General features: G+C 45.3%; 2 protein-coding genes across 7 annotated transcripts in view; one reads left to right on the forward strand and one right to left on the reverse strand.

The window, feature by feature from the left end:
* Window positions 1-3,333, reverse strand: part of TXNRD2 (thioredoxin reductase 2) — a 44,985-nt gene extending 41,652 nt beyond the window's left edge. For all 5 annotated transcript variants that reach the window (XM_087705741.1, XM_087705742.1, XM_087705743.1 and 2 more), the window contains exon 1: window positions 3,228-3,333. In XM_087705741.1, the coding sequence (XP_087561867.1) occupies window positions 3,228-3,300 (73 nt within the window). In that variant the 5' untranslated portion in view covers window positions 3,301-3,333. The remainder of the gene's footprint in view (window positions 1-3,227) is intronic.
* COMT (catechol-O-methyltransferase) lies at window positions 385-27,937 on the forward strand. Of its 2 annotated transcripts, none has more exons than XM_087705747.1 (5): window positions 385-523; window positions 20,619-20,907; window positions 23,959-24,152; window positions 25,218-25,349; window positions 26,982-27,937. In XM_087705747.1, exons 2-5 carry the CDS (start codon window positions 20,619-20,621, stop codon window positions 27,159-27,161), a joined length of 795 nt encoding a protein of 264 aa, XP_087561873.1. In that variant the 5' UTR covers window positions 385-523; the 3' UTR covers window positions 27,162-27,937. The 2 variants fall into 2 exon arrangements, with proteins under 2 accessions (XP_087561873.1, XP_087561871.1); XM_087705745.1 differs by lacking the exon at window positions 385-523 and adding an exon at window positions 10,136-10,288.

Here is a 27,937-nt window from a genome sequence, read left to right on the forward strand (position 1 = left end):
TAAAAAACATTATATATTAAAAAAACAACTATGGCAAGAAAGGTCATACAATGGGGCAAAGGTGACTTAACAAATGTCTCGCTTAGCGACAGAAATGTTGGGCTCAACTGGGGTCGTACGTCAAAGGACTTCCTTGTACTTATTTGGGGTGGGGGTGGGGAAACTGAAAAGCTGTGGTCTCCTAATCTGCCCACCGGGAGAACCATCCCAAAGATCAACGAGTATTTATAAACATGAGGTCCCCATTCTGGTGTCCTGAGCTATATAATCTTAATCATTAACTGCAATCCGGCCTCCGCATTGCCTGCATTCCACACTGCGAGGTTGGAGACCATCCAGTTCCCACCCATTTGTCCCCATCATCGTGTTTCTGGACAGCTGCCCGACTTGCTCAACAAACCGAAAACGTCCTGACAGAAGTCAACAAGGGAAGATTTTTCGGTCTGTTGAAGCCCTGAGGTGCCCTGCCGAGAACTAGAAACTGGTCCTTTCCCGCTAGGCTCTTCAACCAGGCGAGGAGAAGGTAAGGAACCTTGCGGAAGGTTCAGCATTCCAGATCCCGCGTTAATCGGTCGGCAGGAACACGGTTTGAGGCCAGAAGGGTTGATGATCTACAGCAGCGGCCACCCAATTTGTAGGAACCGTGGAGAAAGGTTTTTCCACGGACCGGAGGGGACGTGATATTTCGCGCTGCCTGCATCCCATGGATGGGACTTTGTTTTTCTGCATGGACCGGTTTTTGGTATTCCACAGACTCAGCGGTTGGGGAATCTAAGCTTAGAGCCGTGATGGAGAACCTATGACACGCGTGTCACAGGTGGCATATGAGCCATCGCCCCAGTTCAACTCCACTGTGCATGCACGGGTCCTTCCCGCCGGCCAGCAGATGGCCAGGTCTCTGCCGCGCACGCGCAAGGGGAGCAGGGTACACGGAGGAGACGTATGTCCATGTGTGGGGAGGCAGGGGGTTGCACGGACGTGCAGGGGTGGTGGTGGCGCCACCCACACTCTGTTTTTGGTCCCAGGAGGCTTCAGGGAGGCCTGCTAGGCCCAAAACAGGGTGCGGGGTGTGTGTGTGTCACAGGTACATGCATGGGGGAGGGTATGTACACATGCACAGGGGTGGGGCACGGGGTTGGTGTCGTGTGTGCATTGCATTAGGGGTGTGGGCCCTAAAATAGAATAGAATAGAATATGGAATGGAATGGAATAGGAATAGAGTAGAATAGAATAGAATAAAAATATGAAAACATAGAATAGAAATATGAAAACATAGAATAGAATAGAATGGAATGGAATATGGAATGGAATAAGAATAGGAATAGAGTAGAATAGAATAGAATAAAAATATGAAAACATAGAATAGAACAGAATAAAATAGAATAGAATATGGAATGGAATAGGAATAGAGTAGAATAGAATAAAATATGAAAACATAGAGTAGAATAGAAATATGAAAACATAGAATAGAGTAGAATAGAATAGAATATGGAATGGATGGAATGGAACAGGAAATAGGAGTTGAGTAGAGTAGAATAGAATATGGAATGGAACAGGAATAAAGTAGAGTATAATAGAATAGAGTAGAATAGAATAGAATAGAATATGGAATGGAATAGGAATAAGAATAGAGTAGAATAGAACAAGAATATGAAAACATAGAATAGAAGAATAGAAATATGAAAACATAGAACAGAATAGAATAAAATAGAATAGAATATGGAATGGAATAGGAATAAGTAGAATAGAATAAAAATATGAAAACAGAATAGAATAGAATATGGAATGGAATAGGAATAGAGTAGAATAGAAGAGAATAAAAATATGAAAACATAGAATAGAAATATGAAAACATAGAATAGAATGGAATATGGAATGGAATAAGAATAGGAATAGAGTAGAATAGAATAGAAATATGAAAACAGAATAGAACAGAATAGAATAGAATAGAATATGGAATAGGAATAGAGTAGAATAGAATAAAAATATGAAAACAGAATAGAATAGAAATATGAAAACATAGAATAGAGTAGAATAGAATATGGAATGGGAATGGAATGGAACAGGAATAGGAGTTGAGTAGAATAGAATAGAATATGGAATGGAACAGGAATAAAGTAGTGTATAATAGAATAGAATATGGAATGGAATATGGAATGGAATAGGAATAAGAATAGAATAGAACAAGAATATGAAAACATAGAAGAATAGAAATATGAAAACATATAGAATAGAATAGAATAGAATAGAATAGAATAGAATAGAATATGGAATGGGAATGGATGTAATGGAACAGGAGCAGAGTAGAATAGAATAGAATATAGAACAGAATAGGATTGGAATAGGAATAGAATAACTTCATTGTCACTTTGCATGTACAAGAATCGGCCTACATCAAAATATTTAGGTGCATACAGCTCTCAAATACCCCCCTCCAATATAGGCTACATAAACATGACAAAATAAATAAATACAAAATTATGCATTTGACCCACATACATTACATGACACAAAGAAACAAACACAGTCTAGTTCGGATGTACACATATATACATGGCAAGAAAGACAAATCGTGCAACTGGAAATGCACAAGGTGCATGAAACGGGACTTCCAGTTACCGCCCTGGGTGCCAGCCTGTAGTTCCCCGGAAGCCAGTACTGCAAAGCACCAAGTAGCCTTTTTGGGATCGTGACAAGTTCTGGGAAGCTTTGGCAACTTTTAAGCAAAAACAAACAAACACACAAACCCCAAGGCCGAGGAACAGAAATAAGGCTGAGCGTGCTTTTTGCAACTGGGGCTGGGGATTGCAATGCCCATCTCCCGCAGCCAGGCGTGCTGGCTTGTTCCCGCACCCCCAATGTGCCAAGGGCACCCCAAGAATCCACCTCACTTCGATTTTTATGGGCTCTTTTGCAAAGCAAAGGAAGGGAGGGAAAAACAAATAGGCATCAAAGCAGACTGGTTTCTTGCACCCCGTCTCTCCCTTTTGCGCCCCAACTTTTCTCCAGAAGAGGGAGAAAAAAAAGGCTGCAGCGGGCAGGAATGCAACAGGTGCAACCTTGCCAGGCAAAGCTCGACCTGTTGAACCTCTGCCTGTGTGCAAGCACAAATGCCTTCTGCTAGCTCTGCTGGAAATAAGAGACCCTCCACCCCAGAAAGCCTCTTTCCCCCTCCCCAGCCCACCTACAAGCACCCGCCCCCCAATTTTGCTTTTGGGGGGCTCTACCTGCTGAAAGAGCCCGCGCCGTACAGCGGAGCCAGGGTTCAACCCGGAAGCGCCCTTGCCAGAGCGCCGCCATATTGTACGGCAGCTCCACGCCTCGCCTCAGGACCCTGAAGGGCGCGCAGTCCTTTTTAAAAAAAGAAAGGAGACTAAAAGAAGTGCCTGACGGCTCCTCCCGACGCCTGAGAAATGACCGCTTTTTCCTCTCGCGGAGAAAGAGAAAGCGAGGCGGGGAGAGCTCTCGCCCTCCTCCTCGTGGCTGGAAAAGCAGAGCTTATCGAGCAAGGCGGGGCGAGATGAAAGACAGGCATTTGGATAGGCACCCATACCAGAGATGCTCATTTTGATCTGCGAGGCTGGGGAGGGGGGGCGAGGAAGAGGAGCCTCTGTTGCTCGCGGGGGCGTGGCATTTTTCCTCTGCATCTCATTAATATAGGTACAGTATTAATATTTATTATATTTACAATATGCATGCCTAATATAATCAAAATCTAAGCAATATGGGTCCTAGATTCTTATCTATTAATGCTGATCTGATCTGATTCTTGCAGTCTTTAATTTTGGACGTTGTTGCAGCCTTATGGGCTAGTTTTAAAAGATGTTTGGCCCTCCGTCCAAGAAGTCGAATGCATTGATCCGAAAAAAGATTGCAGATTCGTTTTCCTCCCCCTGGATCGCAGGCATCCAACTGGTGCAGTTTCCCTTGGCATGAATGCACTGGCTAGGGGGAAATTAAACTGGGCAGGAATCTTTCCATAGATCACACTGGAAAATAATTGACACTTTAAAGTTGCATGGGTTAAGATCTTCTGCCGATGACGCTTCACTTCTCAACTTTTTTGGGGGGGGGATTTATTTAAAACTAGCTGATGACCCCGTGTTGCCCGGATATTTATAGACGTAGAAGCATTTGTCTGACAGGGGCCTTTCTTTCCCCTATCCCCATGTCCATCGTCCCTGTCCTCTCCCTTCCCCCTCCCATGCGCTCCTCTTTCCTGCCCTGGCTGCATTCTGGCACTTTGCCCCGAAGCGTTTGTCTGCCAGGAGGCCATTGAGAGGGAACTTTCTTCCCCCTAGTCCCGTGCCCATCATCCCTGCCCTCTCCCTCCCCCCTCCCATGCGCTCCTTTTCCTGCCTCTCCCTTCTCCCTCCCATGACATTACAAACAATTGCTGCTATAGGGCACCGCATCCGCTCTCCTTAACGGGCCAGGCATTCCAGAGTTATGCTGGAACACACACAAACCACACACACCAGGGGTGTCTTACCGCCCCCCACCCCACCCCAGTATCTGTTTCCAGAGGGTGTCATCTGCATACCAAATTTGGTTGAAATTGCTCAAGGCGCTCCAATTCCAGTTATGCTGGAACATACATACATACATACATACATACATACATACATACATACATACATACATACAGCCTTTTTATATGGTTAAAAAAATGAAATAAAATAATTAAATTAAGATATTCAACTGTTTTATTAATAGGGATTTATCTGCTGAAAATTCAAAATAGACATCCCTGCAAGTATGGTTTTCGTGTCATTGATTGCTGTCCATGTTATAGGAATAAGGGACCTGTTGAATGCTGACCTGTTAAAAATATAACGTAGATTTGACAGATGGAGAGAGGGAGGGAGGGAGGGAGGGAGGGAGGAGGGAGAGAGAGAGAGAGAGAGAGAGAGAGAGAGAGAGAGAGAGAGAGAGAGAGAGAGGCTATTTTTTTTTGGTTTTGTTTACTGCAATTCTTAAAAGCTTGCTTGACAAGTATCACAACCCCAAAATTGGGGGGGGGGGGAAATGTAGCAGGCTAAAAGGAAGAATAAGTATCATTCAAGAAAGTTGTTACAGTGTTGTTATAAGGGGCTGTAACAGTGTGGTGTTATTTTGGAATTCGGTGTTTTGCTTTTGCATGCTTGATGCTTGATAAAATATTTTAAAATCCAGAAGTCTGGGGCCTGACTAATAAACCATCCTAGGAATAATGTTGAGACAACATTCCGAAAGCAAAATGGACGATATTTTGTGGTGTGATGGGCACCTATGAGTATCAGAATAAAATTTTGCTGGTGGTGAGATTCTAGAAAGAGTGCAGAGAAGAGCAACCAGGATGATGAGGGGACTGGAGGCTAAAACATACGATGAACGGTTGCAGGAACTGGGCATGGCTAGTCTAGTGAAGAGAAGGACCAGGGGAGACATGATAGCAGTCTTCCAATATTTGAGGGGCTGCCACAGAGCGGAGGAGGATCAAGCTATTTTCCAAAGCACCTGAAGGCCAGACCAGGAATAAATGGATGGAAACTGAACAAGGAAAGATTCAAATTGGAAATAAGGAGAATTTTTCTGACCATGAGAACAATCAACCCATGGAATAGAAGTTTCCTTTGGACGTTGTGGGAGCTTCATCCCTAAAGGCCTTCAAGAAGAGACTGGATTGCCATTTGTCATAAATGGTGTAGGGTCTCCTGCTTGGGCAGGAAGTTGGACTAGATGACCTCCAAGGTCCCTTCCAACTCTGTGGGAAGACTAGTTGATAGCTGTTGGGAAAATGATTCACCCCTAAATACAGGTAGGCCTCGACTTATAACAGTTCATTTAGTGACTGAAGTTACAACAGCACTGAAAAAAGTGACCCATGAACGTTTTTCACACTTATGACCATTGCAGCCTCCCCATGGTCACGTGATCCAAATTCAGAGGCTTGGCAATGGATTCACATTTATGACGGTTGATGTGTCCTGGAATCACGCGATCCCCTTTTGCGACCTTCGGACAAGCCAAAATCAACCGGGAAGCCAGATTCACTTCACAACCTGAACAACAGCAACGAATCACTTAGCAACGGTGGCAAGAAAGGTTTTGTAAAATGAGGCGAAACTCACAACCACTGTCTCGCTTAGCGACAGACATGTCGGGCACGAGGATGCTGGAACGGTTGTATGTATGAAAAACGATCAGAAATCACTTTTTTTCAGTGTAACTTCAAATGGTCACTAAATGAATCATCGTAAACCGAGGACTATCTGTAAAAGGTCTCCTACCTTAAGCTGGGGGTTGGACCTAGAAGATCTCTGAGGTCCCTTCCCAGCTCTATGACCCTATGTAAACGTGTTTGGATTGCAGGTAAATCTGTTGAAATCTTCTGAAACAACCGATATTTGCAGCCTGAGATGCTTGCTTTTCTCTGCTTCATCTTCAAGCTAGCTTAACAAGGGTGAAATACTGTACGATCCCTGTTTACTGAAAAATGTGTAGCAGCTTTCGACACGTCAGCATTTAAAATTCTCCGGAGGGAGCCATAATTAGGGGATGTGCAGATGGCAAGTGCACCAATGATCTCCCCAGGGAAGACATAATTATGTTCTCAGAATAGATCCCTTGATCTTGAGGGGGGGAAAAACCCTGATCCTAAGAAATCAGGTGGAGTAGAGAAAGATTTGGTCGGGAGCACAGCCCAATGTGGAATTGTTAGGAACATACAGACGAAAAAAAAAAAACTGAGCAGCAAAAATGTGTATGGTCTCTAGGTGGCAGCGTGAGGTTCAGTTTTCCGCGGGCTTGTGGCCCTCTAGTGTTGGCTTAGTAGATTTGCAGCTTATTTGTGGTAGTCCCAATACCAGAATGTATCTCTGGAGTGGCTCCATCTTAGATAGGTTAACAGAGTTGGAAGGGACCTTATATGTCATCTAGTCCACCACCACCCCTGGCCCAAACAGGAGACCCTACACAATTTCTGACAGATACCAGTCCATTCTCTTCTTGAAGGCCTCCAGTGATGAAGCTCCCATAACTTTTGAAGGCAACTTCTGTTCCATGGGTTGATTGTTCTCACAGTCAGAAAATGTCTCCTTATTTCCAGTTTGAATCTCTCCTTGTTCAATTTCCATCCATTATTCTTTGTCTGGCCTTCGGGTGCTTTGGAGGATAGCTTGACCCCCCCTCTCTCTGGCAGCCTCTCAAATATTGGAAGACTGCTATCCTGTCTCCTCTGGTCCTTGTCTTCACTAGACTAGCCATGCCCAGTTCCTGCAACCCTTCATTGTATGTTTTAGCCTCCAGTCCCCTCATCATCCTGGTTGCTCTTCTCTGCACTTTTTCTAGAGTCTCAACCTCTTTTTTTATAGTGTGGTGATCAAAACTGGATGCAGTACTCTAGGTGTGGCCTTACTAAGGCTTTATAGAGTGGCATTAGTACCTCCATTGATCTTGATTGTATCCCTCTATTAATGCATCTTAGGATTGCCTTGGCTGTTTTGGCTGCTGCTGCACACTGCAGGCTCCTTCCTTAGTTTTGGAGTGTTCTCCAGTAATCTAGTAAGGAGATCTGGAGATCTGCAGGTGAGCTGTTTCAAAGGAAGGGGAAGGACCTGTTTGGGAGGTGCCTTCTGAGCTCCCGTGGGAAACAGGAGGATGCTTTTGATGGTTCTTAAAGTATGCAATCTGTCAAAAACGCATGACTGGTAATGCATAAGATAGGGGGATGTTTTTATCATTGGATAGAAAACAAATCTAGACAAAAAGAAACAGAAAATTGCATAATTTGGAAAAGAAGGTAGAAGTGTAAGGGGAGGAGTTGAATTAAAAGGCAATTGAAATGTCAAGGTAAATGCAAGAGAAAGATAGATTAAAAAGGATGTAACTGTTAAATACGATGACACAAAGACACAGTGCAAGATTAATGATGTACCTAATAAGAGCGGTTATGGGGGAAAAGAACTTTTTAAAAAAATATACATGATTGATTCCAAATTCTGGTATGTCCTTGGTGCGCAACTCATCCCGGAGACCTTCGCCTCGATTTCAAAATCTTTCAAAATCTTTCTGCCCTGTTCAGTCCTTGCACCCAGGAGAAATTATTTACCGCGTTCCCCCGAAAATAAGACAGGTCTTATTTTCTTTTGACACCCCCCCCCCGAAATAAGCGCTTGCCCTTATTTTCGGGGAGGTCTTATTATTTTTGAGGTGCAGGAGGCGGCGAGCGGGATCACCTCATGGCTGCTGCTGTGTTGCGCATCGCTGGGCCTGGCTCTCTTTTTGCGGCGGCCATTAGCGGGACAGAAGGGGAGCAGTGGCCGGGGTTACCATTGGGTAAGGGCATTTGGGGTGCATGGGGCATGTTCCCCCTTCCCTGTCCCCCCCTTCTCCGTCCTCGCCTCACCTGGTGGTGTTTGCCCAGCAACCAAGAAGAGTATATGAGGGGGACTGGCTGCACATGCATTTAAATATTTTCAGAGAGGGCTTATTTTGGGGGGAGGGCTTATTTTAGCGCTTGTGCTTAAAAGCCCAATTGTGTATATTATCTGGGGAGGTTTTATTTTTTGTGAAAACGGGGTATAATTTTTTCCTTTCTGCGAAACTAGTCCTGCCTGTTATGATAATAGCGCTGACTGTGAGAGAAAGGGGAAAAATATAAACAGCCCGTAGCATTTTCTCAAGGAATCCGACAGGTTTGAACACGCTTTCGTTGTATGTGTTTCTTCATGCGTGCATTGGATGTTCTCGAGCTACAGAGATGTAATGTGGTGTAGAGGTGAGCATTCAACAGTTTCATGCTGTCTTTGTGAATTAGGCAAGGCTCTAGTCCCTATGATCGTGCTCGAAAAAATAGAAAAGCATTGGATGCCCGTATCCAGGTGTGTGGACTTCAAATCCCAGAGTTCCACAACCTGCTGGGCTATGGGTAAGAGGTAATTCTAGGAATAGAAGTCCATTTAGATTGATTGATCAAAGAAAATCAATCAATCAATCAATCAATCAGAAAGCCAGTTTGGTCCAGTGATTAAGGCACCAGGCTAGAAGCCTGGTGATGATAACTTCTTAGTCCCACTTTAGATATGAAAGCTGCCTGGGTGATTTTGAGCTAATCACCAGGAGATGGTGAGTTCTAGTCCTGCCTTAGGCATGAAAGCCAGCTGGGTGACAGTCCTGTGAGAGTCCCTCTCTCTTTGCCCAAACCTACCTTACAGGGTGGTTGTTGTGGGGGAAATAGGAGAAGGTGTTCTGACCCAGGCTTCCCGAGAGCATGAAGCAAACTCCTTGTCTTGACAAAAAAACCTTTTATTAATTGATTCTGAATTCTGCTCATTCACATCCAGCAAAGACTTTCAAGGGAGGATTTACGGTCACAGACCTTATCTGGCTTGGAGAGAGGCCAGGCCGATCTCTGCAAAACTTTGGCAAGGAGTCTCAGAGAGTCACGAACCAATGAAGCGAACTAATGGTCTCCTGCAAACTCCATTCCCTCTTCGCTCCTCTTTTATTTCCTCTGGGAGGGGCCATTCATCATCCACCTGTGGACTTACTCCCAAGTCGACCCCTGTTCCTTAGCTATTCCCTTTGTCTGGCAACTCTGCGCATGCGCACACTGGGAACAGGCTCCAGCTGTTCTTCTGCCTCACTGATGTCTGACTCTGAAGGCAGCTGATAACTGCCATACGGCCGTGCCCCCCTTTCTGCCTATGACACGGAGCCCTCATCAGAGCCTTCCCCAGACTCCAGGACTGGCCCATGTTCCTCCCCGACCTCCTCACTGTCCGAATCTGCTGCCAGCTATGCTGGCAGGCCACAACAGGAAACAAGCGTATTAGATATGTTCACCACATTGAATTAGTTAACATGCAAATAAAGGGGGGGGGGTGATCATAAATAAGTCCACCTCAGAACACCTGTCTCTGCTTTTGAGGGTTTCGGTCACATGGAGTCAGCTCTGAGCTGTGGTTAACGCACACCTGACTGAGCCCCGTAACTAAGGAACCAGCTCCCCGTCAGAAGAGACTGAGGAGTGAGCGCCGTGGAGCTGTTCAAGGTCGCACTAAGAAACAGGGCAGCACCAGTGCCAAGCGGAGGAGGGGAGGACAATCCGGGAGAGGAGGAGGAGAGGGAGGAGGAAGGGGTCAAAGCAAATTGGGGCCCTCCCTCAACCCAGCCGCCTTCCAGGGATGTGATCCAGCGAGGAACCACACACAAGCCACATTCCTCCTCACTTGGCTCCACCAGGAAGAACTCGCCTTTCCACCAAGAGACGCTTCATCCTCCTCTCCTCATCCTTTTTGGAAAGGTACCCATTTTTTTCCTCCCCCCTCCTCTTCTGCAGCCCTCAGGTCTGAGGAGGGAGGGAAGGGGGGCTTTCTCCGTTGCAGTTGTGTGTCTGTGTGCATTGCAACATGCAACACACACACACACACACACGTATTTCTGAGGGCTGAAAAGAGCGAAGAAGGAAAAGAAAGAAAGAAAGCTTTTGTCTCGCTTTTCTGCCCTGTTTATCACCCACGGGGGTGGGGGTATGGGGAGAACTGGAGGAATTAAGAAGAGAGGCATTTCAGAATAGCAGATCTGGGAAGGGAGTTAGAGGGGGGCGGAAGGGGGGGGGAGGTTAGAGGCAGAAATGCCACAAAAAAAGCGGAGTTTTAAATCATGGGCGCTGTGGTCTTCTGTACTGAGCTGCAAATCGGGGGGGGGGAGAGACGGGAGGCGTTTTGCCCAAGAAAAGACGGACTGTGCCAAGTTGGTTGGATGTTGGTAGAGACTTTAAAAAGAGCTGATTGGGGTCAATTTCGGGAACTCATCCAATGTGGGGTGGGGGGACCCTCCCCTCTCTCTCCCCTCACTCCCCTTCTCCCTCACTCTTTCTCCCTCTCTCTCTTTCTCTCTCCCTCTCTTTTTCTCCCTCTTTCCCTCTCCCCACTGACCCTCTCTCTCCCTCTCCCCCTCTTCTGTTTTCCTGCCTCTTCCCCTCGCCTTCTCTCTCCCTCCCTATCTCCCTCTCTCTCTCTATCCCTCACTTTCTCCCTTTCTCTCCCCACTCTGTCCCCCCTCCCTCTCTCTCCCCCTCTTCCACTCTCTCTCTTCCTGCCTCTCCCACTCTCCAATTCTATCTCCCTCCCCCTCTCTCTCTATCCCTCACTTTCTTCCTTCTCTCTCCCCACTCTGTCCCCCCTCCCTCTCTCTCCCCCTCTTCCACTCTCTCTCTTCCTGCCTCTCCCCACTCTCCCCTTCTATCTCCCTCCCTATCTCCCTCCCTCTCCCTTCTCTCTTCCTCCCTCTCTCTCCCTTCTCTCTTCCTCCCTCCTCCCCCCTCTCTTCCTCCCTCTCTCTCTTTCCTCTCTCTTTTGGAAGAAGGCAAGAGCTGAATGGCATGGCCTTGGTCCTTTGCGAAGGGCTCCTTGGCTGGGCTGAACGCTTCTGCTCTTCAAATGGTTTTAAGCTCCCAAGTCCTCCTGTTCTAGAGGTGCTCCTTTCTAGAGTTTCCATTCTGGAAATAATGTTGTCTCCTTTTCAGTGGTTTTAGCCCGATCTGTTTGTTTAAAAGATGCCGGTTACATAAATTGCACATTAACCTGGGGGGGGGAGGGTTTGGAGGGAAGGATTTGCTTAAAAGAACAGGAAAGAAGATAGGAAAGGTTATTTGAAGGGAGGGAGGGGGTATTTGTAGATAGGTAGGTAAGAAGGAAGGAAGGAAGGAAGGAAGGAAGGAAGGAAGGAAAAGAAGGAAGGAAGATTTGCTTAGAAGAATAGGAAAGAAGGAAGAGTTATTTGAAGGGAATGAGGAGAGGTGGAAGGAAGGAAGAAAAGGAAGGAAAATTTGCTTAAAAGAATAGGAAAGAAGGAGGAGTTATTTGAAGGGAACGAGGGAGAGATGGATGGATGGAAGGAAGGAAGGAAGGAAACAAAGGAAGATTTGCTTAAAAGAATAAGAAAGAAGGAAGAGTTATTTGAAGGGAATGAGGGAGAGGTGGAAGGAAGGAAGGAAAAGAAGGAAGGAAGGAAGATTTGCTTAGAAGAATAGGAAAGAAGGAAGGTTATTTGAAGGGAATGAGGGAGAGGTGGAAGGAGGAAAAGAAAAGAAAGAAGGAAGGAAGGAAACTAGCAAGCAAGCTCATTTGCAGGTGAATTATTCTGCTCACCAGAATAGTGAAGCCTAACCGAACCTAATGGTGCTATTTTTTTCCTCCAGATATTTAGACTATTTGCAGATTAGGAGGTTAAACGCATGAACTCTTCCATACATGGTTGCAGAGAGTGGACTTGGTTCCCTTAATTTTTAATTCTTGCAACATAAGCAACATTTCGAAGCGAACATGCGTGACACCCGATCCTCCATTTGCGTCAGTCCCCCCCCCCCCTGTAATCAGATTAGGATAGTAAAAGAAAGAGATATACTCGGAAATTAATTTCGCTGGATCAACTGAGACCTTTTCCAAATAAGAGTATTTAGGGTTATGGCCTTAATTTCTCCTTTTTTCCTGATATGCAGTTTTTAGTGGGGTGGGGAGACACACCTCCTATGTTTCATTTCAAGATATGGAGAAACCCACTTAAACATTCCTGAAAATGAGAGGAACATGACTAACGTTTTTTCTTGGGTCAGATAAGGTTAAGAGTCAAGTTTGGTGAGATTTGGTTTAAAAATCCTCCAGCTTCTTGGTTTAGTTTACAATCCTGACATTTCTTAAAGAGTTTTTTCCATTGCGTTCTTCCAAGCATGGCTGGCTGAGGAATTCTGGGAGTTGAAGTCCACCCATTTTAAAGATGCCAAGGTGGAGAAATAGTTACTTAATCCGCCTGCATTGAGGGCACAGGAAATATTGAATACAAAAAAATGTGTTTTTGTGTGGATAAGGGATTTGGGGGTTCAAGGAGCATGTTGATTGATTAAGTGATTGATTGATTTGGGTGACTTTGGTAGGTGTTATGAAAAAAGGGAGGAGGGAGAGAGAGAGAAGGAAAGAAAAAGAGGGAAGAAAGAGAGTGAGGGAAATAGAGGAAAAGAGGGGAAGAGGGGAAATAGAGAAAAGAGTGGGAGAAAGAAGGAGAGGGAGAGGAGAAGGAGAAAGAGAGAGGGGGAAGTAAGACAGAGGGAAAAGGAGAAAAAGAAAGAGTGGATAAGAGGGAGATAGGGAAGGAAGAAAGTGAAAAGTGGGGAAATGAGGAAGAGGGGGTAGAGAGAGAGACAAAGAAAAAGAGGGGAAAGAGAGAGAAAGAGGAGGGAAGTAAGAGAGAAAGAGGGAAAGAAGGGGAAGAGGGTAGGAAAGAAAGAAGGGGGAAAGAGAGGGAAAGAGGGGGAAAGAGGGAGAAGGAAATAAGGTGGGGGAGAGAGAGAGGAAGAAGAGAGAGAAGGAAAGAACGAAATAAAAGAGGGGAAAGAGAGAGAAAGATGAGGGAAGTAAGAGAAAGAAAGAGAGAAGGAGAAGAAAGAGAGAAAGAAGGGGGAAAGAGGAAAACGAGGGGGAAAGAGAGAAGGAAAGAGAGAGAGGGAGAAGAGAGAGAGAAGGAAAGAAAGAGAAAGAAAGGACAAAGAGAGAGAAAGAGGAGGGAAGTAAGAGAGGGGAAGAGAGTGAAAAAGGAACAAGAGAAAGAAAGAGACTGGGAAACAGAGAGCGAGAACTACATTTTAATTTGTGCACATTTGCAGATATTGACTTTCTGATAATCTTTAGCAAGGCAACACTCTGCAGGGGAAAAATAAATTAATTTTGCAAAGCTTTCTGCATTAAAAAAAAAACACGGAAGTGCCGCTGTGAACTTTGTGTAGCCTGCCAGAATCTGCTGACATGGCAAAGTCCATCAGTTTAGTCAGAGAAACAAAAAAACCCCAAACAAACAAAAACTTTTCTGAAACGCTGGAAACCTTATATGGACTTTTTGCTGGAAGAAGGAAAAAAGAGAGGCAACGATTTATCGATAAAAAGATGTGGATTAAGGGAAGGGATGAAGAGCCTGTAATGATGTAAAAAAGATGCGGAGACTGTAGAAAGAGTGCAGAGAAGAGCAACCAAGAAGATTAGGGGACTGGAGGCTAAAGTATATAAAGAAAAGTTGCAGGAATTGGTATATGTCTAAATTAATGAAAAGAAGGACTAGGGGAGACACGATAGCAGTCTTCCAATATCTCAGGGGCTGCCCCAAAGAAGAGGGAGTCAAGCTATTCTCCAAAGCACCTGAGAACAAGAAGCAATGGGTGGAAACTAATCAAGGAGAGAAGCAACTTAGAACTAAGGAGAAATTTCCTGACAGTGAGGACAATTAATCAGTGGAACAGAAGTTGCCTCCAGAAGTTATGAATGCTCCAACACTGGAGGTTTTTAAGAAGAGATTAATTTGTCTGAAGTGGTGTAGGGTTTCCTGTCTGAGCTGGGGGTTGGACTAGAAGGCCTCCGAGGTCCCTTTCAACTGTGTTATTCTATTCTATTCTATCCTATTCTATTCTGTTATTCTATTCTGCTGCCACAAAGAAGAGGGAGTCAAGCTATTCTCCAAAGCACCTGAGGGCAGGACAAGAAGCAATGGCTGGAAACTAATCAAGGAGAAAAGCAACCTAGAACTAAGGAGAAATTTCCTGCACAAAGCCCATTGTGTGGTGAAGCCCACTCTGGGCAGGTAGCACGCCTCCCCAGTGCAGAATTGGGCCCCCACCTCTGTGTCCCCAGGGGAGAAGGGAGAAGGCGGATCCTCACTCCAGCCGCGATGCCAGCAGCAGCTGCTAGCTAGAGCTTCCACCGAAAACAACAACAGAGTAATCTGGGTTAGGGGAAAACAGCAGGGCTGGTACCCAAGGGAAAGAAATTAGGCTGGAGAAGAGAAAGCCTTAGCAACTCCGAGTGGGGACCTCCAAAACCATCCACAGCTAAGTCACAGGAGCACAGCAATACACGTAACTTCGCCTTAACCACCGTTTGTTGAGTGATGGCCGTTGCGGCAATGGAAAAAGTGACTTATTATTCTAACCTCAGCTTCCCCAAAAAGCACGAAGCAGATTCCTAGTCCCAACAAAACCCCTTTTATTAAACGAATGTGAATTCCCCTCATTCACATTCAGCCAAGGTCTGGCAGGCAGTCTTTCAAAGGAGGATTTATGACCACAGACCTTATCTAGCTTGGAAAGCTGCCACGTCAATATTTCCCAAATGAGGGACTGTGCAAGGAAAGACTGGGCACAGAGTCTCTGAGATTCACGGACAGATCTTCACACTCCTGAAAGGAAGGAATGAACAAATTGTTTCCTGCAAAAGCCCCCTCCCCTTTCGCTCCTCTTATATTTCCTATGGGAGGGGCCATTCACCTTCCACCTGTGGCCTTACTCCCAAGTTGACCATGATTTCTCAGCTGTTCCCTTCCTCTTGCAACTTTGTGCATGCGCACACTGGGAACAGGCTCCCGCTGTTCTTCTGTCTCACTGATGTCTGACTCCGAAGGCAGCTGATAACTGTCAGACGGCCCTGGCCCCCTCTCTGCCTCCAACACAGAGCCCTCTTCAGAGCCTTCCCCAGACTCCAGGACTGGCCCATGTTTCTCCCCAACCTCCTCACTGTCTGAATCTGCTGCCACTGGCGGGCCACAACATTTATGACTGCTTATCATGCCTATGACAGTTGCAGCCTCTCGATGCTCACGGGAACAAAATTCAGATGCTTGGCAACCGACTCGCACTTATGACGGTCACAGTGTGTGCGCGTGCATGTGTGTGATGCAATCTCCTTTTGCGACCTTCTGAAAAACAAAGCGCCCGGAAAAAGCCAGATTCACTGCACAAACGTGTTAGTCACTGGAGCTATTCATTTAACAACCGTGGCAAGAAAGGTTGTAAAAAAGGACGCACTCCTTTGTCTCGCTTAAGAACGGAAGTGTTGGCCTCAATTGTAGTTGCAGGTAGAGGACTTACCTGGTATAGATTTAAAAAAGGGGGGGGAGGAGGTTATTGATAACGGCTGAACATTAAATGTCAACTCGGTCAAAAGTCTAGGAAAATCTGGAATGACCAGTTTGGTTTCTGAGTGTAAAAGTCGGCCCTTGATAGCGGTCTCTTGGATTATATCTACCAGGAGCAACCTTACGCATCCAATATTTTAATCTTTAAATGACCCGACTAAGCATTCTACTTCTTGCAGGTTTCCCAAAGCAGGGTATAACTCTAATTTTTTTTTTTTAAAAAAAACACCTTTCCTAGTCTTTCTTACTTAGTGGCTTGCTTCATTTTATTAACTAGAGAGTCTAATGCTCTTTTAGACAATGGGGTGTGATGGGGAAGGATTTTGTTAAGCACATGAAGAGTTGGTACAATAATACAATATAAACGAGACTGGAAAAAATGGATTGATTATATTCAAAATAAATATGGGACTAAGTAATTCCAGATAGCCTATGCTTAAGATTAGGAATGATTTAAATTGTCTAAAGTTAGTTTAGCAAGGAGGAGCTAAGTTCAATGTAAAGATGTTATTAACTTCTTACTTTTATTTTTTATCAATATATTTTAGACTGTGCTTGTTAAATATCTATGCCGTGTACGGGTTCTGGGAAGTCGGGGGGGGGGGGTAGGTTGTGGGGGCTCGGGGGCTCGGGTGGGGGGAAGTATACTAGGCTTGATTTTAAAGCAACATGATTGCACATGTATATTGTTCTCTCTTATAACAAGATATTGTCTAGGTAATAATTTACATATGATTATATGCTATGGAAATGGTTAATAAAAAATTTATATTATTATTAATACAATAATACAATTGCAGAGTTAGGGTCTAGTCCAACCCCCTGCCTAGGCAAGAAACTCTATACCGTTTCAGACAAATGGCTATCCAACATCTTCTTAAAGACTTCCAGTGTTCCTGGATACATCTAGTTTAATGAAAAGAAGGACCAGGGGTGACATGACAGCAGTCTTCCAATATCTCAGGTGTCACCACAAAGAAGAAGGAGTCAAACTATTCTCCAAAGCACCTGAGGGCAGGACAAGAAGCAATGGGTGGAAACTAATTAAGGAGAGAAACAACTTAGAACTGAGGAGAAATTTCCTGACAGTGAGAACAATTAATCAGTGGAACAGAAGTTGCCTCCAGAAGTTGTGGATGCCCCAACACTGGAAGTCTTTAAGAAGATGTTGGATAGCCATTTGTCTGAAGTGGTGTAGGGTTTCCTGCCTAGGCAGTGGGTTGGACTAGAAGACCTCCGAGGTCCCTTCCAACTCTGTTATTCTACTCTACTCTACTCTACTCTACTCTACTCTACTCTACTCTACTCTACTCTACTCTACTCTACTCTACTCTACTCTGTTCTAAGGACTGGGAGCACAGATATGAATTCTAGTCCCTTCCCCTGTTTATTATTATTTATTTATTTATTATTTAGTTAGTTAGTTTGTCAAACACATACAAGATAACAGGTATAAGTATAAACATGGACATGAACAAGGGAAATGGGTGCGAATAAATGGGGACAGTAGGACAGGGACGGAAAGCACGTTGGTGTGCTTATGCAACTCCCCCCTTTATGGACCTCTTAAGAATGGGGTGAGGTCCACGGTGCACAGATTGAGATTGACACGGTGAGGGGTTGAGGACGTAACAACGGAGTCGGGTAGAGCATTCCGGGCGTTGACCACTCTGTTGCTGAAGTCGTATTTTCTGCAACCGAGTTTGGAGCGGTTGACCTTGAGTTTGTATCGATTGTTCGCCAGTGTGTTATTGTGGTTGAAGCTGAAGTAATCATTGACAGGTAGGACGGTTGTAGCAGACAATGTTGAATTCTAGTCCTCTCCCCAGAATTTGCAGAAACTCTTGGTGCTCTCTCAGCCCGAGAGAGACAGTGTGGGGTAGTAGTGAAGAATTTGGATGAGGTCTGGGGAGACCCAGATTTCAATAGAGGATCTAACTAGCTCAGGGTTGAACTGTGGAGTCCTTGGTGCGCTCCGATCTTAGTTGTTTTCTTGCAGACGTTTCATTACCCTTGCAGGTAACATCATCAGTGGTAGAGGGGAGTCATGTTTGCAGAGTGAAGGAGAAGAGGATAAGCAGGAGTATTATGGGGTTCCTGGGTGCTCTTTGAGCTTGGCTGTTTCATTGCAGACGTTTCGTGACCTAACTAGGTAACATCCTCAGTGCTAGAAGGAGTCATGTATGCAGTGAAGGAGAAGTGGAGAAGGTGGAGGACTGTGGGGTTCTTAGTGCTCTCTGAGCTTGGCTGTTTTCTTGTAGATGTTTCATGGTAAGGTCCCCCTCGCACATATGTGCTAGTCGTTCCCGACTCTAGGGGGCAGTGCTCATCTCCGTTTCAAAGCCGAAGAGCCAGCGCTGTCCAAAGATGTCTCCGTGGTCATGTGGCCGGCATGACCCAATGCCGAAGGCGCATGGAACACTGTTACCTTCCCACCAAAGGTGGTTCCCATTTTTCTACTTGCATTTTTTACGTCCTTTCGAACTGCTAGGTTGGGAGAAGCTGGGACAAGGAATGGGAGCTCACTCCGTTACACTAGGAATTCGAACTGCCGAACTGCCGATCTTTCTGATCGACAGGCTCAGCGTCTTAGCCACTGGGCCACCACGTCCCTAACGTTTCATGACCTAACTAGGTAACACCATCAGCGTTAACACCATCAGTGCTAAAAGGAGTGGGAATTGCTCTCTGCTTATACCAAAATACAGTACCCCAATCAAGGAACCACCCACTGAAATCAACCACGAGCTTAATCAAGAAACCACCAAGAACATCCCACCAACCCTGACAGGGACCAGCAAACCCCACTCCTTTCTTGCCCTGATGATGTTACCTAGTTTGGTAATGAAATGTCTGCAACCGTTATGTGGCGTGGAAATGGAATTAGCCTCCAGAAACGAAGGCAACTCAGATGACGTGGTCCTTGCCGCTTCTGCCAACGTGGTTTGGGAAACTCAACCTCCGCAGAAGGACCTGAATAAAGAGATGGGTGAACAAATGCCCGCTGTGTTGCGAGGCCACATCTCCATAGCAACTTTAATTATGTTCTGGATTAAAAATGTGCTCTGCATAACAGCATGAATTTTAATGAGAAGGGGTAGAAATGTGCTGGCTGATTCTTTCTCTACCCTGCATCAAGCCAGGCATCATCTTATGCCAAGCAACCAAAGAGGAGCAGGAATACACTACAGTGTAAGTGTCCACCCTGTTGGATTTCCTGATCTCTGCAACCTTGCTTTTAAAATGTGGTTAATTTGGATGTTTAGAATTCGGGGGGGGGGGTAGAAATTGGGGCAAACAAACGCCCTCCTGAGATTCGCAACAATGCAGCTATCTCAAAGACTAAAAGGGTGTTCTGTAGTTACGTTCACTTTTTTCTGGGATTTTTTCCTCCTCCTCTGGGGTTTAGTTCACATGCTTGCAGCCCGCCAAAAAGTTGTCAACATTCTTTTTGACAAGTTTTTATTTAAATAGTAAAATAGCCTGCTGAGTGGCCTGTGAGTAGGGTCAGCTTTTCCTCTACAGACAAATATGTGTGTTTGTGTATATATGGATGCATATAGATAATAGGCAGACAGACAGACAGATTCGATATAGATAGATAGATTCAGTATAGCGATAGATAGATAGATAGATAGATAGATAGATAGATAGATAGATAGATAGATAGATAGATAGATAGATTCAGTGTAGAGATAGATAGATGGATAGATGGGTGGGTGGGTGGGTGGGTGGATGGATGGATGGATGGATGGATGGATAGATAGATAGATAGATAGATAGATAGATAGATAGATAGATAGATAGATAGATAGATAGATAGATAGATAGATAGATTCAGTGTAGAGATAGATAGATAGGTGGGTGGGTGGGTGGGTGGGTGGATGGATAGATAGATAGATAGATAGATAGATAGATAGATAGATAGATAGATAGATAGATGATAGAGATACATAGATATATGATAGATGATAGATAGATAGATTAGATAGATAGATAGATAGATAGATAGATAGATAGATAGATAGATAGATAGATAGATAGATAGATAGATAGAGCTGGATTCAATATAGATAGATAAAGAGAGAGACAGACAGATATAGTAGATAGATACCTAGATAGATAGATTCAGAATAGAGATAGATGATAGATAGATAGATAGATAGATAGATAGATAGATAGATAGATAGATAGATAGATAGATAGATAGATAGATAGAGATAGAAGTCAGGAACAGATCTTCACCTGAATGAATTGAACTAATGGCCTCCTGGAAACTCCACTCTTCTTTCGCTTCTCTTTTATTCCCTATGGGAGGGGCCATTCACCGTCCACCTGTGGCTTTACTCCCAAGTCGGCCCTTGTTCCCTAGCTGTTCCCTTCTCCTGGCAGCTCTGCACATGTGCACACTGGGAACAGGCTCCAACTGTTCTTCTTCCCCACTGATCTCCGACTCCAAAGGCAGCTGATAACTGGCATACAGCCATGTGCCCCTCTCTGCCTCCAACACAGAGCCCTCATCAGAGCCTTCCCCAGACTCCAGGACTGGCCCATGTTCCTCCCTAACCTCCTCACTGTCCAAATCTGCTGCCAACTCCGCTGGCCGCTGGTGGGCCACAACATCTCTGTCACTTTAAGGGATTCTCTGCTTTTATCTCTCTCTCTCTCTCTCGTTCCAGATGTTGGAAAATTGGATTTTGACCATCCTTATTTCGTTAGGCGTTGGCTCCGTTCTGGTCCTGGTGGCCACGATTATGCTGGTGAAGCATAACGTCCATGCCAAAATCTTCTGGAACGAGCTGGTTTTAGAGAAGATCACCAACTTCGTCATGGATCAAAGCAAAGAGCAGAGGATTTTAAATTCGGTCTCGTACAACGCCATCAAGGGTGATCCAGAGAGTGTTTTGAATTGCATCGATAAGTACTGTGGCCAGTATGAGTGGGCCATGAATGTCGGAGACGAGAAAGGTAACTGACATTTCACCTTCTTTTTAAGATATTTATTTATCCTTCACCCAGGAGTGTGGAGGGAATGGAGATTTTGCAGTATCTTTCCCCTGGAGTGGGGAGGGAATGGAGATTTTGCAGTATCCTTCACCCAGGAGTGGGGAGGAAATGGGGATTTTGCAGTATCCTTCACCCAGGAGTGGGGAGGAAATGGAGATTTTGCAGTATCTTTCACCCAGGAGTGGGGAAGGAATGGAGATTTTGCAGTATCTTTCACCCAGGAGTGGGGAGGAAATGGAGATTTTGCAGTATCTTTCACCCAGGAGTGGGGAGGAAATGGAGATTTTGCAGTATCTTTCACCCAGGAGTGGGGAGGAAATGGGGATTTTGCAGTATCCTTCTCCCATGAGTGTGGAGGGAATGGAGATTTTGCAGTATCCTTCCCCAGGAGTGTGGAGGGAATGGAGATTTTGCAGTATCCTTCCCCAGGAGTGGGGAGGGAATGGAGATTTTGCAGTATCCTTCCCCAGGAGTGGGGAGGGAATGGAGATTTTGCGTATCCTTCCCTGCTATGCCCACCAAGCCATGCCCACAGAACCAGTAGTAAAAAATGTTGAATTTCACCACTGGTGTATTCCTATCTAAGAACATGATCCCGAGAGACTCTGTTTTTGATTAGCCTTCTATTTAACCAGTTCCCTTCTCTTTTGAACTAGTTAAAAGGAGAATCAGAAATATATAGTTCTGTAATCAAGAAACAGGTGAGGAGCTGTTCGAAAAGGTGATATATATAAACGTCTTGGCAATGTTTCGGCGAGGTCTCACTCGCCATCTTCAGGCTGGCTTTTGGTCTTAAAGCGTGGTCGGAGCTGCTGTCTTTCTATAAATCCTGGGGTGTGTGTGTGTGCAGTGCTGGCTTTGTTTCAGTAAGTGGAATGATTGGTCATGTGGTTGTATCATGATTGGTAGATTGGTGCTGATTGGTGCTGGCTGTGTGTCCGTTGTTGTTTCATGTTGTAACGGCCTGGGTGGTGGGTGGGGCTCGTTTGTTGACTAGGGCTGGTTTCCAGATGTCTGGTAGGCAGGAGGTATCATCAGGTTTATTCATGTTGTGGGGGTGTTTCTCTATTTCGATAGCTTCCATAATTATTCTCTTGTTGAAGTTTCAGTTTTGGAGATTAATTTGGTTCCTTTAAAATTAATTTCATGTGCTGTAGCTTAAGTCATGATATAGCCACACATCCAATCAATTCACTTGCTGAAACGGAGCCAGCACTCCACCCCCCCCAAGGTTTGTAGAGGGATGGCAGCTCTGACCACGCTATAAGCCAAAAACTCCAGCCTGAAGACGGCGAGTGAGACCTCGACGAAACGTTGCCAAGACAATCTCAATCTTACATGGGAAAAGACCCGAATACAACAAGTGAAAATCTACGAAAGTATATGTATGTATGTATGTATGTATGTATGTATATATATATATGTATATATGTATATATGTATATATGTATATATGTATATATGTATATATGTATATATATATGAATTTTATATACAATATAAATATACATACATATATATACATATACATACATACATACATATATATATATATATATATATGATAAATAAATAAAGGGAGACTAGTATAGATTTATTTATTTATTTATTTATCAGCATAAATATAACAAATGTAACAAAAAAGGCAACAGTAAAAAATATTGGGTTTCTGTCTGGATGGTCTCTTGTGACGAGCCTAATGACAGAGAGTGGAAGTGTGACCTTCCTCCCATACTTGGGCATACCAGGGGTTGTGACTTTAAGTATATACCTCCCACCCTGGCTGGCTGATAAAGGAGTCGTTCTCTGTAGCTCAAATGGTTAACTCCCTGCCTGGGAGGCAATAGAGCACAGGTTCGATTCCCAAACTTGGGTATGGCTAGCTGATGAGAGCTAAATAGCTTGAAATAGATCTATACTAGTCTCCCTTTATTTATTTATCAGCATAAATATAACAAACATATATATATATATATATATATATATATATATATATATATATATATATATATATATATATATATATACACACACACACACACACACACACACACACATACATACACACACACACACACAATATATATATATACATATATATGTTTGTGTGTGTGTGTAGTATTTGTGCTGATAAATAAATAAAGGGAGACTAGTATAGATCTTTTTCAAGCTATTTAGCTCTCATCAGCTAGCCATACCCTTACTGGGATTCGAACATGGGCTGTATTGCATATTAGGCAGATGTATTAACCACTAAGCCACAGGCTCTGATCCGTTATCAGTTATACACACACACACACACACACGTCTGTTTGTGTGCGTGTGTATGTATATGTATATACAGGTAGTCCTTGACTTACAACAATTCACTTAGTGAAGGGGCAGCAACCGGTAGCTCTGGAGCTGCATGTGGCTCTTTCATCCCTCTGCTGCGTCTCCTTGTCGCCAGTCGGCACCACAATTTTGAGAAGAACTTTCGGTTAGGATGGTGGGAGGGGAGCAGGGCACTTCAGGAGGAGACTTTATGGCAAGGGGCGGGGTTTTCCAGTCAGCTCCACAATTGATAGGGCTTTTGGTTAGGACACGTAGAGGAAAAAGGATGTCATGCTAGGTCTATGGTGGGGGAACCGCATTTCCGGTCGGCTCCAGAATTGAAGCGGGGTGGGTGGGTATTAGGGCCTGTTATCTAAGGGATCTTAATAGCTCTTTGAATGTTTAAGGTTTCCTGGCTTAGTGACTTTTCGAAGTTAGAACAGCACTGAAATAAAGTGACTTCTGACCATTTTTTTACATGTCCGACTATTGCAGCATTCAGATGCTTGACAAACCGACTCATATTTACAATGTTTGCAGTGTCCCAGGGTGACGTGATCCCCTTTTGCCACCTTCTGACAAGCAAAGTCAGTGGGGAAACCTGTGAGTTTCCCTACATGAAGAGTCCCGAGGATCCCATGGACACCCCTGAGGTCTTCACTTAACTGCAATCCCTCCCTTTCGTTTTTGTCCTCCCAGGGATCATTCTAGACAAAACTGTGGAGGAAGCCGAGCCGACTGTCGCTCTGGAGATGGGAACCTACTGCGGCTATTCAGCCATCAGGATCGCTCGCCTTTTGAAGCCAAACGCTCGCCTCCTCACCATCGAATTCAACCCCGAGTTTGCAGCCATCGCAAAAGAGATCATTGAAATTGCGGGACTCAGCGATAAGGTCTGGATGCGATAGCAGTAGCAGTTAGACTTCTATAATGCTTCGCGGTGCTTTACAGCCCCCTCTAAGCGGTTTAGAGAGTCAGCATATTGTCCCCAACAATCTGGGTCCTCATTTTACCCACCTCGGAAGGATGGAAGGCTGAGTCAACCTTGAGCCTGGTGAGATTTGAACTCCTGGCTGTGGGCAGAGTTAGCCTGCAATACTGCATTCTAATAGGAAGGAAGGAAGGAAGGAAGGAAGGAAGGAAGGGAGGGAGGGAGGGAGGGAGGGAGGGAGGGAGGGAGGGAGGGAGGGAGGGAGGAATAGCAATAGCACTTAGATTTCTATACCGCTTCACAGTGCTTTTATGACCCTTTCTAAGTCATTTACAGAGTCAGCCTCTTGGCCACAACAATCTGGGTCCTCATTTAACTGACCTCAGAAGGAGGGAATGCTGAGTCTGGGATCTGAGAATCCCTGGTGGCCTTCTTGCAGACGTTTCATGACCCAGCTAGGTAACATCATCAGTGCTAGAAGGGAGTGGAGAGGACAGTAAGGCCATTGATGTTTTCTGAGCTTGGTGGTTTTCTTGCCGATATTTCATGACTCAACTAGGTAATGTCATCAGTGTACAAAGGAGAGACCAAACCCAGGTTCCTCCTAGCACTGATGATGCTACCTAGTTGGGTCACAAAATGTCCGCAAGAAAACCACCAAGCTCAGAGAACACCAATAGTCCTACTGTCCTCTCCACTCCTAGCACTAATGATGTTATGTAGTTGGGTCGTGAAACGTTTGCAAGCTCAGAGAGCCCTAAGGACTCCTCATTTTGTATTTGTCTTTCTCTTTGTAGGACACTAGTCCTCATCATTAGCTACTTTAATTTCCCAGAACACAGTAGTCTGGCCATTGGGAATAACTGTGGGAATAGCACCCAGACTTGATTTCCCAACATATCAAGAACCAAAAGAATGAGGAGGAAAACTGAGGCAGATCCCAGTCAAAGGATCCTTTGGGATGGGGGCTTGGGGGGGGGAGGGTTGTCAGTTTGTGCTCCAATCAGTTCATTGCTTCTGCTTGTAGGTGACCATCATTGAAGGCCATTCGCAGGACGTTATCCCTCAGCTGAAGAAGAAATACGAGGTGGAAACTTTGGATTTTGTCTTTCTTGACCACTGGAAAGAAAGATACGCCCCAGACACCATTCTCCTTGAAGTAAGTTAATTTTATGTTTAGAAATCTTGAGGGTTTGGACCGCTGTTTCTCCCCCCCTGCCCCCATGAATACATTTTGCATTTTTGCAACCTTATTCAAGATTTTGAGAACTTGCTGTTTTCTCCTTCTTGGGCAGGTGTTGTGTGGCCCACCGGCAGCACTGCTGGCAGAAGTTTCAGAGAGTGAGGAGGTTGGGGAGGAACATCGGCCAGTTCTGGGGTCTGGGGAAGGCTCTGATGAGGCCTCTGTGTCGGAGGCAGACGGGGGTGGGCAGGGCTGTCTGTTCTTCCTCTTCACGCAGCCTCCAAAGGCAGCTGTGCCTCTGGTTGGTGGGAAATGTCAGGTGGCCCTGGCTCTATCTCTGTGTCAGAGCCTTCTCCAGATTCCAGAACTGGCCCAAGTTCCTCTCCATCCTCCTCTACATGGGGCAGCCCTTGAAGAGCATTCGGAGACTTCAGCTCGTCCAGAATGCAGCCGCGCGAGCGATTGTGGGTGCACCTCGGTACACCCACGTTACACCTATCCTCCGCGAGCTGCACTGGCTGCCTATTGGTCTCCGGATACGTTTTAAGGTGCTAGTCGTCACTTATAAAGCCCTTCATGGTATTGGACCTGGGTACTTGAGAGACCGCCTGCTGCCAATTACCTCCCATAGACCCATTAGATCACACAGATTAGGCCTCTTCCGGGTTCCGTCTACTAGCCAATGCCATCTGGCCACTACCCAGGGGAGGGCCTTCTCTGTGGCGGCTCCGGCCCTTTGGAACGAGCTCCCCGCAGAGATTCGGACCCTCACCTCTCTCCAGGCCTTCTGAAAAGCCATTAAAACCTGGCTGTGTCGGCAGGCCTGGGGTCGATGAGTTCCCTTCCCCTCTCGAATCGTGTGGCTGTTGGTTGTTTTAAATGCCCTGTGCTTTTTGTTGTAGTTTTTGTGTTTCCCTTCCCCTCCTTGGGTTTGTGCGCCGCCCTGAGTCTCCCCGGGAATAGGGCGGCATATAAATAAAATGAACCTTGAACCTTGAACCTCTGCCACTAGCTTCACTGGCAGATTCTCAGTCATCCATGGTGGTCCCAAAGCGTTTCGCTTCTCATCCAAGAAACTTCTTCAGTTCTGAACTGAAGATGTTTCTGGGATGAGAAGCGAAAGGTCTTCAAGCGAAAAACCAAGAAAGTCCAGTTGCCTTTTGAAGAAAGCACCATTGGGACATTAGAGAAGTCTAGAAATTAAGGTAAAGGTTCCTCTCGCACATATGCGCTAGTTAGTCATTCCCGACTCTAGGGGGCGGTGCTCACCTCCGTTTCAACACCGAAGAGCCAGCGCTGTCCGAAGACAGACCCCTCCGTGGTCATGTGGATGGCATGACTCAATGCCGGAGGCGCACGGAATGCTCCTCCCTTCCCACCAAAGGTGGTCCCTATTTTCCTACTTGCATTTTTTACCTGCTTTCGAACTGCTAGGTTGGCAGAAGCTGAGACAAGTCACGGGAGCTCACTCCGTTACGTGGCGCTAGGGATTTGAACTGCCGAACTTTCTGATCGACAAGCTTGGCGTCTTGGCCACTGAGCTACCGTGTCCCTCGTCTAGAAATTAGAGGCATCTAATTCCACTATCCCTCTTTCTCCTCTTCCCAGGAATGTGGCCTCCTGCGCAAAGGCTCCATCCTTCTCGCTGACAACATCATCTACCCAGGAGCTCCAGAGTTCATTAAATACATTCGGAGTAACAGCCGCTACGATTGTACCAGCTACCCTACCTTTTTGGAATATATGAAGGTGGAGGATGCCATGGAAAAGGCCATATATATGGGATAAGTGGTGGGGAGAGACAGGGAGGGAGAACTTACTAGGGTTCTACCCATGTACATGCGAGCCTACGCAATTTAGTGCTTTAGTTTTGATTTTGCCAATGGGAGCTTTTTTTGCAGGCTTCAGAGCTGGCGGTAGATCAGGATTTAGGTATCCAGAGCCAAGACAACTCAAGAGCGACTTCTTCTACCAGATGTTTCTCGGTTTTAGCAACTTTAAGATGGGACTTGCACACCCAGCATGCTGGGGAGGTCGACGTCTGTAAAAACTGGCTGGGGAATTCTGGGAGTTGAAGTCCCTCCCATCTTAAAGTTGCAGAACGCTACCTTCGACAATCCCTTTCGTTATAGTTTCATGCTGTATTTTTATTTCTTCTTCTCTGCTTAAAATGATTTCAAAATGCACAGTTTGGGACCCCGCGGCTAGCCCAAAAGGAGAAGTCACTGGCTTGATCTCTAGGGGTGAAGATCTGTTCTTGGGCTCTGCAGGGATTATTTTTTTCAGAAATACCAAATTTGGTTGCTAGGGGACAGACAAATTATCTCCAAATAACCCAAGAATTGGTTGTTGTTTTTTTGTGGGGGACACAGGAAAAAATCATCTCCACCTTTGCTGTGTTCTTCAAATGCTGTTAGGACAATCCATGGAAAGGCTAAAGTGATGTCTTCATAAAAAGAACCCATGTCAGCAGTGATGCTGTGCGTATAATAAATCCAACATTGCAGTCGGGGCTAAAATCCACATCCTGTCTCTTTGGTCTTGTAATAAATGTGCTTCTTTTG

Source organism: Thamnophis sirtalis, unplaced genomic scaffold (assembly GCF_051295495.1).
Source record: "Thamnophis sirtalis isolate CommonGarterSnake01/CBP01778 unplaced genomic scaffold, rThaSir2_p1.2 scaffold_2, whole genome shotgun sequence".
NCBI classification, from domain to species: Eukaryota; Metazoa; Chordata; class Lepidosauria; order Squamata; family Natricidae; genus Thamnophis; species Thamnophis sirtalis.